The 16,512-nt window shown below is 39.8% G+C and overlaps 1 protein-coding gene across 14 annotated transcripts in view; it reads right to left on the bottom strand.

The window, feature by feature from the left end:
- The window catches only part of FOXP1 (forkhead box P1), a 632,119-nt gene that overhangs the window by 5,040 nt on the left and 610,567 nt on the right, over positions 1-16,512 (bottom strand). For 13 of the 14 annotated variants that reach the window (XM_025374733.1, XM_025374736.1, XM_025374737.1 and 10 more), the window contains 3 exons: positions 12,342-12,463; positions 10,528-10,597; positions 5,738-5,904 (listed from right to left, as the gene is read on the bottom strand). In XM_025374733.1, coding sequence (XP_025230518.1) covers positions 5,738-5,904; positions 10,528-10,597; positions 12,342-12,463 — 359 coding nt within the window. Of the gene's footprint in view, positions 1-5,737; positions 5,905-10,527; positions 10,598-11,797; positions 11,968-12,341; positions 12,464-16,512 lie in introns of all 14 variants that reach the window. The other variant, XM_025374729.1, reaches the window with a different exon arrangement.

Raw genomic sequence — 16,512 nt, 5'->3', positions numbered from 1 at the left:
TACTTTGATGCACGCTGCAGTCACCTGTGGGCCTTGCTGAAATGCAGTATGTGATGCAGGACTGGGGTGGGGCCTGAGACTCTGCATCTCTAACAAGCTCCTAGGTGATGCTGCTGGTCCTAGAACCACACTTTGAGTACCAGACAACGGGTCCCATAGTGGCATCCTGGGTGGATGAATACTGATCTTCAAATAATTACATGAAATAAGAATCTGTGATGCAACGGCAGTTTGTGGGGACCACTGAGCAGAGGAGGCTGGGCTAATCATGGCTTGCTGTGTGTTCTGCTTTGCTAGTTAACATGCAGAACCTGTGAAAGAACTCTCCAGAGGACGACCCGAAGCGAGGTTCTATCATTAATCAACTTCAAGCAAACACAGCAAAGAGACACCATGATACATGCTTGAAACTCCAAATTAATGCATATTTTTACAAACTGTCAATAAGGCAAGAAAAGCCCTGCCAGGAAACACAAATGGAGAGGAAAAGGCTCGCTCAACACAACAATATGATAAGAAAGCAGAGCCCCAGTCAGAATAATAACACTGTCAGCTGTAAACAAGGCAAAACATGAGGCCCGGCTGGTAGCAGCCACTGGGATGCGTGTGGTTGCGATGAGATCTGCCAACTTTCTCATTATGGACCAGCGCATGGTTCACCCGAGGGGACTGGGGTGATCACACAACACCACTCGGATAACAATTGAGAAATGTTGTTCGTAAATCATATTTACAACTGATCCTTTACAAATACAAATAACTTTCTGTTGCAGGGCCTTTTGATATGTAAAAGAACCATTCAAGTTAAAACGGTCCCATCTCTGGAACAGGCTGCAGAAGGGAAGATTTTTAAACTGACATTATCAAGTATTAGTAATAAGAGGTGGTAATGGGGATGGTTGGCTTCCTAAATAATTAATGCTGTATGCAAACCCCAAAGGCCCCTTGAACCATTTAAAAACAAACAGAGGAGTGTTTTGGACTGCCCTCGAAGACAGGAACCTTCAGAATCAATTGACTCTAAAATCAGCACAGTCTAGAGAGAGCATTTGGTTGGGCTAGATGTTAGATAAATAGCTTTACAAAATAATTCCTTTATTCTTAAAAACTATTTGCAGAACAAAATATAGCAAAGTTGCATTACATTACATTTTATGTATGGCTCTCCATCTATTTTATTCATTATTTATTTATTGAGACAATTGTGCTCTGTCACCCAGGCTGGAGTGCAGTGGCAGGATCTTGGCTCACTGCAACCTCCACCTCCCAAAGCTCAAGCAATTCTTCTGGCTCAGCCTCCCAAGTAGCTGGGATTATAGGGGCCCACCATCACACCTGGCTAACTTTTGTATTTTTAGTAAAGATGAGGTTTCACCATGTTGGTGAGGCTGGTCTTGAATTCCTGACCTCAAGTGATCCACCCGCCTCGGCCTCCCAAAGTGCTAGGATTACAGGTGCGAGACACCATGGCTGGCTGGATATTTTTATTTAAGAGAAACAGTTGTACATCAGTGCAAGGAAGGCTGCATGGGGAGTCACCCTCCCAGCAGTCTGTATTAAGCATTATGGATGGGGATTTTTTTTTTTTTAAATGGCCACATTAGTGTGTCAGCAGTAAGAATTAGGACTGGCTGCATAATTTTGGAAGCCCAGTGCAAAATGACAATCTGGGGTCCTTGGCTCAAAAATTACAATTTCAAGACAGAAATGGCATTAAAACAAGTGCATACCAGGTGTGGTAGTGTGTGCCTGTGGTCCAAGTTATTTGGGAGGCTAAGGTAGGGTGATCACTTGAGCCCAGGAGTTCGAGTCCAGCCTGGGTGATACAGTAAGATCCCCATCCCTAAATATAAAGGTAATGAAAAGAACACATAAAACCAAGTGCAAGTGTCCTTTTAGGCATGAGATCCTGTGTGACTGCATGTCACACTTGTGAACCAGCTTTGCTAGGATACCCTACATTCTTTTAGGAAGAATTAGGTATACTGATTATTCCTTAAACACAAACCCTTAGTTAAGGCCAGTTTTCTGATTTTTTGCCAATCTCTTTCCATTTGGGGTCATATTTTTAAATACTGTAAATTCAGCAGGAATGCTATTTTTAAAATTTTCCTAGCTTTACAATTTATAATGTTTATGGCTAGATGAGATTCCACTGTGTTGACTTATGTCAGTTTCTGAATACTAGGCATTTTAGGATCATCTTTTTTCTTTCTCTTTTACTGTTTGTATAATGCAATGACCATTTTTATCCATTGATCTTTCTACTCTACTTCTGCTGATTTACCTCCTTAGGATAAATTTCTAAGAATGGAATTGTTAGAGCAAAGGCCAAAACATCTTTATGGTTCCTGTGATTTATTGTGATATTAACTTCCAAAGGGGCTATCAATTTAAACTCAATCTCATCAGCAGCAAGCATTATTTGTAAAAAATATTTTGTTGCTTAGCAGGTATAAATAAGGTAAGCTCAGGTTACCTTAAATTGTGTTTCTCAGATTACTGACAAGGGTGAACATTTCCTAATGTTTGTTTCAAACTTTCATTGTTGAGAAATTTATGTTTTAGCTATATGCTGATTGAGGTTCACATGTTGTTTTCCAAACCAACATTTTCCTACTTTCTTAACTATCAGATCTATCAATCTTTTCATGTTTACAACCCAGAATTGAATGACAGAAGAATGTAAGATCATATAAGACCTTGGGGAGGGGGAAGGAGGATGGGGACCCCTAGAAGAAATAGAACCATCTCCACCTTAATGAAGTTCTCACTGTATAATTTTAGACTTTGACCAATATTGTGCTAATCTTACCCAAAAAATCAGATACATGTAAAGCCCCACAAAACACAGTTCGCAACATCAGAGAATATTTTGTTTACCCAATTATCCTCATTTGATCATTACACAATGTATACATGTATCAAAATAACACATGTACCCCCAAAATATGTAGTTACGAAGTATCAATTTTAAAAGCTGTAGAAGTAAACAAACAAACAAACAAACAAACAAAAAGTTTGCCCCCTAAACTGGTAGCCAAAATTCATAAGGGTTATTTTCTATCCAGAAGACACAGGTAATGATCCTGTCATGCCTGCTGGCTCGACTCCCAGTGCCTCATGCAGAGTTAGACAGTAAGGTTTCGAAACTTCAGAGAAATGAAATCCAATTTCAGGACACTTCTTGGTACTGGCAGATACCCCTGGGGTGTGGCAAAGGTGTAGCACAGGCACACAGTACTTCAAAGAATAAAAAGAGGATGGGATTCCATGAAAGATACATTTGAGATGTGATGCAGACTACTGAAGACACTACACTTCACATACACTCACCGTGTCTCCTAGAAGTTAGGGCTGTGTATGATGCACCTTCCTCTCCTTGCAGACACTGCCCCCACCCTTTCTCTCCAACTCCTACTTCCGAAAGGGCTACCACTGAATAAGTGTGTGCAAAACCACACATTTCTCTTCTCCTTACATCTGAGTAATTCCTTTGTTTAGCCACTCTGGGAACACAAGAGTTTTAAAATAAAGCTGACTGGTGTTTAAAGGCATTGTGTTCTGGGGGTGTCTGCACAGCATGGAGTATTTTGCTTTGTAGCTCCTTTAGCGTCTATCAGGATAAAAGTACAATGCCCCAAAGCCATAATTATGTGACCACTTTCTAGTGTTTCAAAGGAGGAATGAAACGTAGTGGTATCTGAGTGTCACAGAAAGGGTAAGAATGAAGAGTTCTGTTTCAACACTCAATATTAGCTAGGCTGCCTTCCTAACAAGGTCCTTCAAGCCGTGCCGTAAAGTTTATGGTTTGATTTATTCCAATAGACTGGAACAGTTGAAAAACAATTTGCATCATAGCAGGGTAATGCATATTGGACAAGAATGGAAACTCTTGTCATTACAGAATTCCCTTAATGGAAATATGAGGTCAAAAAGAGTAACAGTCTATGACACGGATAGCAGGCGCAGGGAATCTGCTGTTGACATATAATTACATTTAGCAAACAGCACACACCTGTGAGATTTGAGCAATGCATTTTGACATTTTTATGTAGGGTTTCTTGTAAAAAATAGTTGAAACCTTTATTTCATCAAAAATCACAAAGACTATTGTAAAACATAGTTTGGGTAATACTGGGGTTAATTCAAATTTGTTAAACAAATTAACCCTGCAGTGACTGTCTTTCGTACAGCAAAATCAGCATCACTCTGAACTGGTGCCTGTGGCTTGCATCCAAATATCTGTTTTAGTGTTTCTTTATACTAAATAATAGGAATATATGTCAACAAAAACTTGGAGTTCGTACAGATTATGAGAAATAGTATCACTTCAATAACTTCAGACATTTTTGCTCTAATGAGTGTTTCTTGCAGTAGCTTATACCAATTTACGTTTGTTCTGAACTTCGTTAGTATCTAAGTAAATACTCCTGTCATGACAATGATTTAAGATGAATACGAATGTGATAACAAGAGAGGCGGAAACACTAAGTTGCTTTGGAAAGGATGAAATATAGCAGCATCAGTGTGAAAGATAAACACATTCTTAAAATGCTGTGAAGTAAATGCTAAGATACTGTTCATATAAATTAAAAATGATTATTTCCATATCCGCAAAGGATGGTAAAGATCCTTTTTGAAGTGCTGTGGAGATGAAATTCAACTGCTAGAAAATCAAATTTCAGATTTCCCCGTACCCTCCAAATTATGCTGGCAGGTAACACTTTTTTCTTTGTCATTAGATGCCAATTCCGTCTGCTCCTAATTGTTACAGGTCCTATTTTCCATTCCTATCACCCAAATTATCTTAAAATAAGATGTTGGTCAGTAATTCAGAGGTAATATGTAGACAAGCAGCCTATTCTAGGAACTGACAGTATTGCAAACACGAAATGGGTTAGTACCTTAAAGTAGGCAACAGTTTTGAAGAAACTCACTAAAAGGGAGAGACTGTCATTCCACAGCATCTCCTGCAAAGCCAATCATTTGGAGTAATGTGGTTTCTTTGCTCTGTTTGAAAACTTTTCCTGGGAGAGAGGGGGTTATAGTTACACCAAGTTTTCTCCCATCACCCACTCACAGGGGCAGCACGGCCTCCTGGTCTCCGCCTTTCCTGCAGTTTGCAGTCCTGGTTCCATTCACATTCAGCATGGGCAACCATCGCCCATCACTTCATTCAGTTATATGTGCACTCATTATACTGCCGTCTGCTGCTATAATGCTCCTATTAATTTTCCTTTTGATATTTTAAGAGCAATCTATAAATCATGCCGCCTTTCATTTGTGCCATCATTAATGGTTGGTAATAATGCTGTGGCGTCGTGTTCGTGGTTATCGCACCACCAAGTAAACAAGCATCTTTTTCTCTCAGCTAGGTCAACATGCCTGAAAGTTGAACAAACTGCAAACTTTTTCATAGGGATGCATATTAATTTGAGGAGGAAAAAGTAGTGTGGCTTAAATAATGGCCTGAGATGTGATAAAGCGGAGGAACAAAAGCAAACCTGTTTCCCATTTTATTGCTGGGAATGGCTTTTATGGGAAAATTAGCAAATAGTCCTTTTATGCACTAACCAAGCTGAACATTTCTTGAAGTACAAACTTCTAGCTTGGTTCTGGGATACCAGAAATTACAGAAAAGGTATATAAAGCCCAGAGAAAGAGACGTCTCCCTGTGTGTACCCAGAGAGACTAGGGTGTGAAAACAAAGACCTTTTGGGTGGACCATACTCACACGGCTTGCATAGGAGATCTGCCTGGACTGCTGTCACTCTCGTTGCTGTTGGTATGCTCCATTGCCCCATTCAGCTCTTCCCGTATTGCGCTGGCTAAGTTGCCCAGAGTGGGATTTCCCATGGAAGCGGTAGTGTATAGAGGTATACTATTCTCAGCCATTGAAGCCTGTCATCAACCAAGAGAAAATTTATGAAGACACAGGGTATGCAAGACGAGGAAACTACTAATTATGGGTGTACTCGATAATCTTCAGTTGGAGTTAACTGTAGCATGGCTGGCAAATACGAGTATCTAAGAGGTGTTGAAAGATTTTGCTTTAAAAATGACTCGTGGCACCTGTCCCAAGCTTGGTTTTGAAGAGCTAACTGGGGGCCAGGGGGATCAAAGCGCCTGTGGGTAGGAGGGACTCAATTTGGTCCTGCTTGGTAGTCACATGGTTTAGACAGGCTTTCGAATATGAGGTTTATGTCGGATGCGTTTTTAAGAGGAGCTGAATATTTCCAGATCACAGTGAAGTATAATGGAATTTTTATTTCTTTATCCATTTTGATGACTCCAGTATTGGATATTAGAGATTTTGATCAGATTATTCTGGCCGTACCGCTCAAACTTATGAGAACTTCCATAAACATTCACCTCTTAGATCCTATAGAAAAGGAAGAGATTATAGAATTGGAATCAATTTTTTATCTCCTCCCATCATTTCTGTTTTAATGATTTCTGAATCTGTTTAGCGCAGTTTGAGATAACTGGCTGAAGGAAACACCACGTAATGTTTCAGAGTCTGACCAACTGCCTAGGATTTTAGGACTAAAGAGCTCTGGCAAAAGGAAGCTCTAAATCATATTTATTTTTGGTGCCTAAGTACATCAATATCAAAGGTTACAAAGTCACTCCACGTTGAGTGTCAGCAAAAAAGTGGGGAAATGAAAAAGAAGAAATCCTGAACTTTATTGAGGATAGGTAGGATATTACTCACTTCCTGTTATACTGCATTTGAATAAAAGGGACACCAAGTCTGAAATGCACACACTGGTTACATATAGAACTGGACTAAAGCACCCATATTCGTTTCATCCGGGTGGTGATTATGACCCATTGACTTTTCATTTTATCAAAGAGGACACTTTCAAAAACTGGCAGCTGTAATTAAACCAAGATGTATCACAACTGTCCTCTTGAAGACTAGACTATGCCTGCTTTTCCATCCTAATGGGAAAAAAAGTGCAATCACAAGATGATCTGGCATAGTGACTTCCACTGGCCAGTCATACAACAGTCCAAACTATTCTAGAAATCCTGGGTCGAGAGAGAAAGTAAAAGCCAAAAGAGTGCAAAGCCAGGCTGCAGAAGTCTGGCTGGCTAGTATGACAATCGCAGCCTCACTCACTATTCAAACCCCAAAGCCAGGGCTTTCTAGGTGCAAGCCCAGTGTTAGAAGTCCTGTGCATACTCACCAATCACAGCTTTGGATAATGGACTATTTCAAAGCTTGGCCCTCTGTAAGCCCACAGCTTTTCCTTCCCTCTACTTGTAAATGTGTGTAACTGCCTTCTTTTTAAAAGTAGGGGTACAATCCTGTTTTTAGTTTCAAATGCGGTAAACTCATTTTGATGAACAGCAAATCTGAACAGTCCACACTCTCCTACAGTGTGTCCAGTAACTTGAATCAAGTACTTTTTCCAACAGCTCTTTTATAATTGCAATAAAGCCTTTTTTCTTTCTTTTTTTTTTTTGGCAGAGCAGTTGCCAGAACTATTTTTTTTTTTTTTTTGCCGACTGCAGTTGGACAAGCATCTTAACTGCTTTTATCTGAGACAACAGTGGTCACACCTCTCTGTCACAGAAATTCTGCCAACTGTCTTTCCACTGGAAATACCATAAGATAAGCTCTCACAAGATAATTTCACTATTCCAAGGTCAGAATGTAGCAAAAGTGGGGCTGCTGCTAGCTTAATTGTTTTAGCAACTTCCCTGGTCAAAAATTGCGAAGACAAAATTGAAATGCTGATATGAATGTGTTCGTTGGAATGAGTTGGTCATCCTCTAGAGAAGGCAACCCTCTTGGGATGAGTATTTATTCTCTTTGGCTCTCAAAGTATTCCAGGTCAAGGCCATTACTGATCGGGATTGGATCATAGAACATGGGCTGAGACCCAACCGCCACAGTAGTGAAAGGTATACAAAGGCAAGCACTTATATTGATCCCTGGGTTCTCAGACAAGAAAGATGTAAGTGATGAAAATCAGCCTTGTTCCTTGAACAAATGATTAAATGGGCTGCAGAGAGATCCCAGTGCCTGATTCGCAAGAGGGCTTCTTGAACACACTCTGTTGAGCAAGTGATCAGAGCAACCCACCAAAGGTTAGAGAAATTTTCACTAACTGCTTATGCCTAACGAAGTTTTTTTTTTTTTTTTTTTTTTTTTTGGTAGTTGATGTCCACTTAGAAGCAGGTGTGTTACAAAAATGGACTTAATTATAGAAATGGTCCTTGCACAGCATGTGGTTTCATATCAAGCTGGCACCTCTGCCAAAAAATGAAGTTGCTTAAGTAATGGTGCAGAAGTCCATAAGCACCCTCGCTCCTGGAACATTAACCACTCTGAGATCCTCAGGGGAAAGGCAGTCTATAAATACGAAGCTTTACGGTTACCCTTAGTTACTTCACTTTTCAGAGCATAATGCAATCTGTCCCAAGTCCCATGTTTTATTTCTGTAGTGGATTCTGCTGTCCTATTTTATATATTGTATATCATGCATTATGTTGCTCTAGTAATTTTTTTTGAAGATATTGTTCCACTATTATTTTTACTTGTCTTGAAAAATGGAAATAGGCGGTAATGGCAAGGAAGGCCTGCTGGCAGAATCTTTATTTAATTTGCACAGTAGAAAGTTGTCTTATGTGTCTGTCTACTGATCAGGGATCCAAACTCGTGGAAGAGAGGGAAACAATCCACTTCTCAAATCATGAATTTGTATCAATTTATTCCCCTTGCCTCATTATGGACAGAAAGTGTTCTTGGAAAACGGCAGGACAGTTTTGGGCTACTGAAGAAGATGCCAAAAACAAATGTTCAGAGATGAAACCTGAACAGTTCTGTAATGACAAAGCATACTAATTGAAATTAGTCACATAGTTAAGAGAATTCAGAGGATGGAGGATCACTTTTTTTTTTTTTTTTTTTGCCTTTCCGGCTCATGAATATAAAATGTGCTTGTAATCTTAATACTATTCCAGATAGAGCAGCCTTTAAATTCACACTTCAGAAGACTCCAGGGAAAATAAGTTACTAATGAATGGTATTTACAGTGGCGGCATCGAAGCATGCTTTCATTTACTCTTCTAAAGTTACTGTGTAAACTACAAGTAATTAAAAGAAACGCGGAAAGTAGTTTCTCCTATTAAATCCGGTTCAGGCTAAAAATAAATAAATATAATTACTGAAATGCTAAGGCCAGTGAATCTGCCTCTAAACTGAAACTGGGTAAATGGCCTATCATCAATTCCCAGGAGCCTTAAGACTCTTCTGGGCCTGTAGGGTACAGAGTCGTGCTCAATAAACATCCGTTTAATGCAGAGCAAGGCCCAGGGCTCCTGTCACTATGTCCTCCTTCCTCATCCTGTTCCCATCATGCTAAAGGTCTCAACTGTTTTTTTCATTATTGTCCCTTTTTAGACTTTTGTTTCTCTCTTTGTACCCTCACCCCAAGAAATGTTCGTATTTGCTCATGTATTATGGTCCTTTGGAAAGACACAAGACATTGTAGTATCTCAGAACCAATCTGGGGGTGAGATAGCCCCCGTTGAGAACGTACGCTACAGAGGACTGCAATGGTATTGGATGACAAATGTCAGATTTATCTATAGAATATGCCATTTAAAAGCTATCAAGATTCTCTTGGCCTGTCTTCTAGAACAGTCTGGGTAGGCGAAAAAACCAGGACCACTGGCCAAAAGGATACTGCTTACTTATGAACTCTTGAGGGGGGACCTGAGTACTATACCCAGGTACTTTAATGAAATGATACTGGAGTAGCCTTCATTTAAGAACTCAACTGTGCAATAAGTAAAAAGTTTGCTAGAAGCTGGGCTGCCTCAGGTAGCTCCTTTTTGGGTGCTAATTTCGCTGCTGCTCAAAACCCACGTCTTCATCTCCTGGTACCACTGGTGATGTAACAAGTACTTGGTTTGTCAGTAGGAAATAAATACTCCGTATGATTGTTATGTAATCTTGAACAATCTCCAGGCAAACTAAAGAGTCTTCTTAGACACCTCTATTGTTTAAACAGACACGGTTTACTTGTATAAAGTGAACCAGATCCTCCCCACCCCAGACAAAAGCGAAGATGCTAAAGTCGACTTTAAAAGAAGAAGAAGAAATACAAAGCCCTGCTTTCTCTTTAAACCCGTGAACAATGGAAGGTCATGTGACGCAGCGGCCTATCATCCAGCACATTAATAGCTGTGCTAGAGTAATTACACTTGTGGTATTTTTGCCTCAAGTGAAATTCTGAAATAAGAGGATGGAAATTATGATACTGCTGATAAATATTAATAAGTGAACTTTTAATTTTTTTGCCACAATATTCAAAATGCTAAGCATCCCGCTAATGCTGAAGCAGCCCGATGTGTTTGCCTCCAGGGAGTACGATGCTTTGTGCACTTAAGAAAAAAGTTTAACGGAATTAAAATTTAATATCTAATTAGAGCAAGGCTAATATATTTTGAAATGAGTAGGGGAGACCTGTGCCTCTGCTGCATATTCGGGATGGCCATTAATCTTACCTGTAAAGCTGCATTGAGAGGTGTGCAGTAGGCGTGGCTGCTCTGCATGTTTTTAATAAGGGAAGGGTTACTGTGTAAGAAAAAGATAAAAACTCAAAGTTAAACACAGTCGACTCCTGAGTTCCTAGCTAAGTTCTGTTTTAAGCTTGCTGGTGTCCTTCCAAATCAGCAATTTACCCCACTAACAAAACCCAAGAAAAGTCAGGCTTTCTCCCCGTCACTGATTTGTAGGGCGGGTGTGTGTGTGCACACCTCTGGGGTTTGACTTCGCTATTCAAGGAAACTAGGTGTAAAATTCTGGCTCAGGTAATAACAGGCTTGGGTCCTTCCTCCAGAGACCTCTCTGCAGATTTTTAGGAGTTAGCCTGACTCCAGACTCCAACAGGAAGGCAACAGCCTAGGAGGTCGTGCTGGGGAAGGCAGTGAGCTCACAGCAGGGGCTGCTGGGCGTGAGCAGAGAGAATCTTGGCTCCTAATCATCTTCAAGATTTGAACTCTACAGTGACTGCTAGAGGGATGGCAGGAAGGCTTTTAAGGAACATCTACAAGGCACGTTTATTGCCAACAGGTGATGGAGAGTAGGGTATGCCAGGGGAGGGTTGTTACTAAATATGGGGATGTCTTGGGCAAATCTGGAAGGGCCTGAGAATATTTGCTGCCATCTCCATTCACGGACCAAATGAAACCAACATACTGTTGTCAGAAAAATCTCTAACCTCGTAAGGATAAAAATATTCAAAAATTATACAGGGCATACTGAGGGAAAAGGGTGCCTCCCAATAGGCAATTACCTACATTTATCACCCTTTAAAGTAAGTATACACAATAAGACCTATTTCTTTCCTATGCTTGGAACATTTTAATCATTCACTTCATTACATTTATATTATTATAGTGAGTGAACAAACAGGAAATCTACCCCAATAGTACACACACATTTTAACTCTAACCAAAAATTCTCTTTTTACTTGGGGCGGGGGGAGAGGGGGATTATGGGTTAAACACATGTATTTAGTTTTAGGGTCCCCGTAAGCTGCTGAATCAAAATACAATGAATATTTGCATTAAAGACGTCAAAAAAGCATTATTCAAGGCACTGGTGTTCCAAAGAGAAACGAGAGCAATACATGTACAAATCACACAATTTAGTTTCGTTGCAGAAAGCTGTGGCACTGCTATTGGTGAAATGCAAAACTACATGGGATGAGTCAACCATGCAAAGCCAAAGCAACAGCAGAAAAAAAAAACAAAAGCAAGTAAAGGCTCTTACTGTGCGACAAGCTCGTCAAAGTTTTCATCGGGGCAGTATTTGCGAGGACGGCCTCGTTGAATATGGCGGCCACGTTTAAACTCTTCATCATCAACTGTCCAAAAGGACCCAAACTCATCCTCTACTCTGATAAAGCACTTATGCAGTGAGAGGTTGGTGCGAATGGCACCCTGGGATAGGAGCAGCAGCAAAGGAGATGGAGTGGCAACAAAAGGAGACGGGGTTGGGGGCGGAACAGACATCCAATACAGGGAACAGGAAAAAGAAAATAAAATGCAATAAGCATAAGCAAATGGTTTGTGAGGGTTAATATGCATTGCCACCTAAAAGCTACTAGCATGTGATGCAACAAAGACCAGCAAGCAGGGCAGGGGGACTGGTGGGTATACAAAACAGGAGGGATGAAATGCTTTTTTGCTTCCCTTAACTGAGACAACGTGAAACCAGTTCTTTGGTCTAACACCATCTAGCAGCCAAAGCCTCTACGTTATACTTGTTAGCACAATCCAAGCTAGGCTAAGAAGTTCAAACATGGTGGACGTACCCACTGATCTTTTGTGGCCTTCGTTTTTGGAATTCTACTTCATCCACTGTCCATACTGCCCCTTTAACGTTTTCTACTCGCACAAAACACTTGTGAAGACTAAGATTATGACGCACTGCATTCTGCAGCAAGTATAAAAGAGAGAACATTTACATTTTCTATAAGAAAAGACTCCAAAAACAGCAGTAAATTCAGCCTAACAGTCCACATTTGTAAAACCATCCCCAAGAGCTGTAGCTGCCACCCCCGTGGAGGACCTTCTCATGGTTAAGGATGTCTTTTCCAAGAGCAAAAATAAACCAAAATTTTAAATTAATTGTACTTTGGCATTTTTGTCTAGTCTCTGGTAATAACCAGAAGAAATATTTTTTAATATGCATACAAGCCCAAAATAGGTTCCAGAGTACAAATCTGAAAATGTTACTGTGACTTCAAAACAAGAACACATGCAAAGCATAAAACTGCCCTTTTTAAGCCCACCTACCTCCCATAAAAAGGGGGTATTTTTTTCAAACCATGAAAGAGGAACACTTGGTTAATATTGCTAAATACAGTTTTGTTCTTGATGGTTTCTGGCTTTTAAAACTTCCAGAGATCTTATGAGGAATTCTAAACTGGATTTTACCGCTGAGAGTAGTGCCTGTGTAGTCAAAGGATTAGGGAGGTGAATGGACCCCAGAAGAGATCAGTATCTATCATCACGTTATGTCTTACCTTCCAGAATATGAGAGTTGGCCCTAACTATGGGCAAGTATTTTAACTGAGTAAATGCCAAAGGAATATGAGTGAAACACTCAATGGCAAAATGACTATATTTCTACAGTTGATGGTATCTACAGACACATCTTATTTATGGTTAAAAGTCCTTTCTGGCCATTCCTAAGCTGAGACCCTTAACATCAACAATTTATCAAAAAGGAGGATCTCAACTCAAGAGTGAAGAGCTTGTAATATCTCATCTTTCCTCTGGGTTTCAGAAGAATCCCCCACCCTTACTGGGTACAGTTAAAAAGCAAGGCTTCGTTTCTTTAGTCCTGCCTGGTTAAACTTACGGATCCAGACTCAATTCTGGACATGAAGATATTCTAAAGAGATTCAGGTCATTTACTTAAATTTTTCTTTTTATTCAGGATAAGGAGATGACTCAATAGTAGATGACTCAATTGGGGCTTAAGAAGTTGATATATACATCACACTGGGTAAAGTCCTCACTCAATTCCAGCAACACTGCTATTGCACAAGCATTTTGCACCCCTCCGCATTCTGCCACCGGAGTATTTCCTTCCTGAATTATCCTTAATGGTGGTGAATCTTGATACTCTGAGAGGCGCTTCAGTTTTTGGACAATCACAATTGGTGGCTGTGAGGATTCAAGCTACATAATAATTTTTCTTTTCGGATATGGAACATTTAGAAGATAATGAGACAAGTTTTAATGCATGGTGTGATGAATTGCTTGAAAGGAGAATTCACAGGATAAATTCCCGAAGAGTTTTTCAGTAATGTCAGCATAATTGAGGTAGGTTCAAGATACCCAGGGGACTATCAAAGGACACTCCTGATTCAAAAAAATTGGATGGATTTGCTTAAAAATAAAAATCTCTAAACTGAAAACATTTGGCATGTCATATACTTGATAGGACAATTTTCTTTGCATATAAACTGGAGTCTAATCTAAGCAGTTTTTTTTGTTTTTTCTTTTATTGAGGCTAGGTCTTGCTCTCTTGTCTGACTGGAATGCAGTGGTTCAATTATGGCTCACTGAAGCCTTGTATTCCCGGGCTCAAGCGAGCCTCCTGCCTTAGCCTCCTGAGTAGTTGGGACTAGAGACACGTGTCAACACACCCAGCTAATTTTTAATTTTTTTTTTTTTTGTAGAGATGGGGTCTTGCTATGTTGCCCAGGCTGATCTTGAACTCCTGGGCTCAAATGATCCTCCAGCCTCCCAAAGTGCTGGGATTACAGGCAGGAGCCTGTAATTTAAAAAAATATATTGCCCAAAGGCACATGATAGAAGGTCTACTGTTATTTACTGGAAAAAAATTGAGGTGGTATAAATAAATGAACAAAGCCAATTTCCTTTAAAAATCCAGACAAGGCGTTATACATTTAGGAGACATAACTTGAAAAGAAGTCAACATTGCTACTAATTCTAATCACTGCCTGATGCTTTAAAATAAGTATCAAAATGTACAGAACTGAAAGGTCTTAAAGCTACTCTTGACAAAATAATTTCTGTAGATCAGGTTGAGCAATATAACCGTGTGAGTAAAGACACAAAGCCAAAACTTCAGTTCTGTTTTCCAAAACTGCACATCTAAGCAGAAAGCGACGAGAAGTCAAGAGTTTTCAAAAAAAGATGTGTAAGCTCTTTTCAGCCATAACTTTAACTGGGCATTTCATCTTTTGTCTAAGATCATGGTACAAACAAGGACACGTAGAGAAAATTATACGTATTTGTGAGTCATTAAGTACTTCATCTAAGGTTGTTTATATTAATAACACTTTTTCCTGCAGTTTGCAAAATGAAAAAGTTCAATCTGAAGATCTAAGCTTAAATATTATATTCACAACTGGTAATTATTTTTAAATTTCATCATTTCTATTTATAAAAGGCAATCTGAAGAAAATGTCTGCCTCATGCTTCAACTTCCTAAATTTTTAAAAGCATTCATGGCTAAGGATCCTTTTATATTTTATCTCCCAAGGCAGGCTGAAGCAAAGAGGGGAAGATTCTGAACATAGGTTCTCTTCGGTGCCCATGTGTCTTAATGGAAATGAAAGGATAATTTGGGCCATAATAGATATTCACAGCTCTGTAAAGTTGATGAATTAATTCTATGGTTTATATTCGTTTTCTTTTAAAATGCTAATTTATCAGGAACTTAACAGAGGAAATGTATTTTTCTGTTTTGTGCTTTGGTTTTTCTCCAGTTTAAAATTAAGGAATTAGCAAGGAAGGCATTTATTTCAAGCGAAGGAAGTTTTCCTTGCATCCTATAACACACCCCTATCATATTTAGATTAATGGCATATCCTCAAATGTTTGTTATCACATATCTCTAAATGTTTTGGATTTCAAGGATTACAAGAATTCCAGGTAGTAAAAAAGGCAAAAATACAAATGACAGAGTGTACCTGTCCCCTTCTATAAGCAAGAGTATTAGTCACCAAGAAACCGAAAATGGGAAAGCCCAAACATGTGTGAGGGCTCAATCTAATATAAGGGAATAAATACCAGTGGAATCTTTGAACTAGCTGCTGACCTGGGAATGTGGTAAGCCATATATGACTCCAAGCACTGCTGGGGGCATCCAGTAAAGAGCTACGGAATTTGACTTGTTTTTATAGCAAATAGCATTATAATGAAGTTCTAAATCTACTTTTCTTCCTTAGTGTATCTATGAGGGACAATCTCCCTTTTTTTTTTTTTTTTTTTTTGAGACAGGGTCTTGCTCTGTTGCCCAGGCTGGAGTGCAGTGGCATGAACAGGGCTCACTGCAGCCTCAACTTTCTTGCTTCAAGCAATCCTCCCACGTCTACCTCTGGAGTAGCTGTGACCACAGGTGCATGCCACCATGCCTGGCTAATTTATTTAATTTTTTTTTTAGAGACAGGGTCTTGCTATGTTGCCCAGGCTGGTCTCAAACTCCTGGGCTCAAGTGAGCCTCTTGCCTCAGCCTCCCAAAGTGCTGGGATTATAGGCATGAGCCACTGTGCCTGGCTATTGCAGTTTTAAAAAACCTTATAGAAAAGGTTTCAGCATGCTTGCATACTAAACGGTTTTAAATCTCTTAAAAACAAAAACCCCTTAATAATACATTGTGTTCTCCATTAATAACTCCTACAAACAGTGCTAGTACTTGTGCACAGCTTTCTCTACTAATTGGGTTAATGAGCTCTTTATCCAACCATTGAGGGCTGTGTCAAGTTTGGTCATTTCTCTAGGTTCCATCTCTGGAGATACATCTCTGCAAATATTGGCTGTGGTTGAATACCTAACGGCATGAGGTTTGTGCAAGTAATATGGCAACCTCCACTTCTGGGTGACGGTGTTATCTCCTTTTCTCTACATATTCCAACCAGAGGGAGATCATTTTACTGGCTGGCCCCTCCACACTGTGATGCCGGTATAATGAGAGTCTTCCATCAGAGCATTTCAACCACAATG

This window comes from Theropithecus gelada, chromosome 2, assembly GCF_003255815.1.
Source record: "Theropithecus gelada isolate Dixy chromosome 2, Tgel_1.0, whole genome shotgun sequence".
NCBI lineage: Eukaryota > Metazoa > Chordata > Mammalia > Primates > Cercopithecidae > Theropithecus > Theropithecus gelada.
This window is presented reverse-complemented; position numbering and strand designations above follow the sequence as displayed.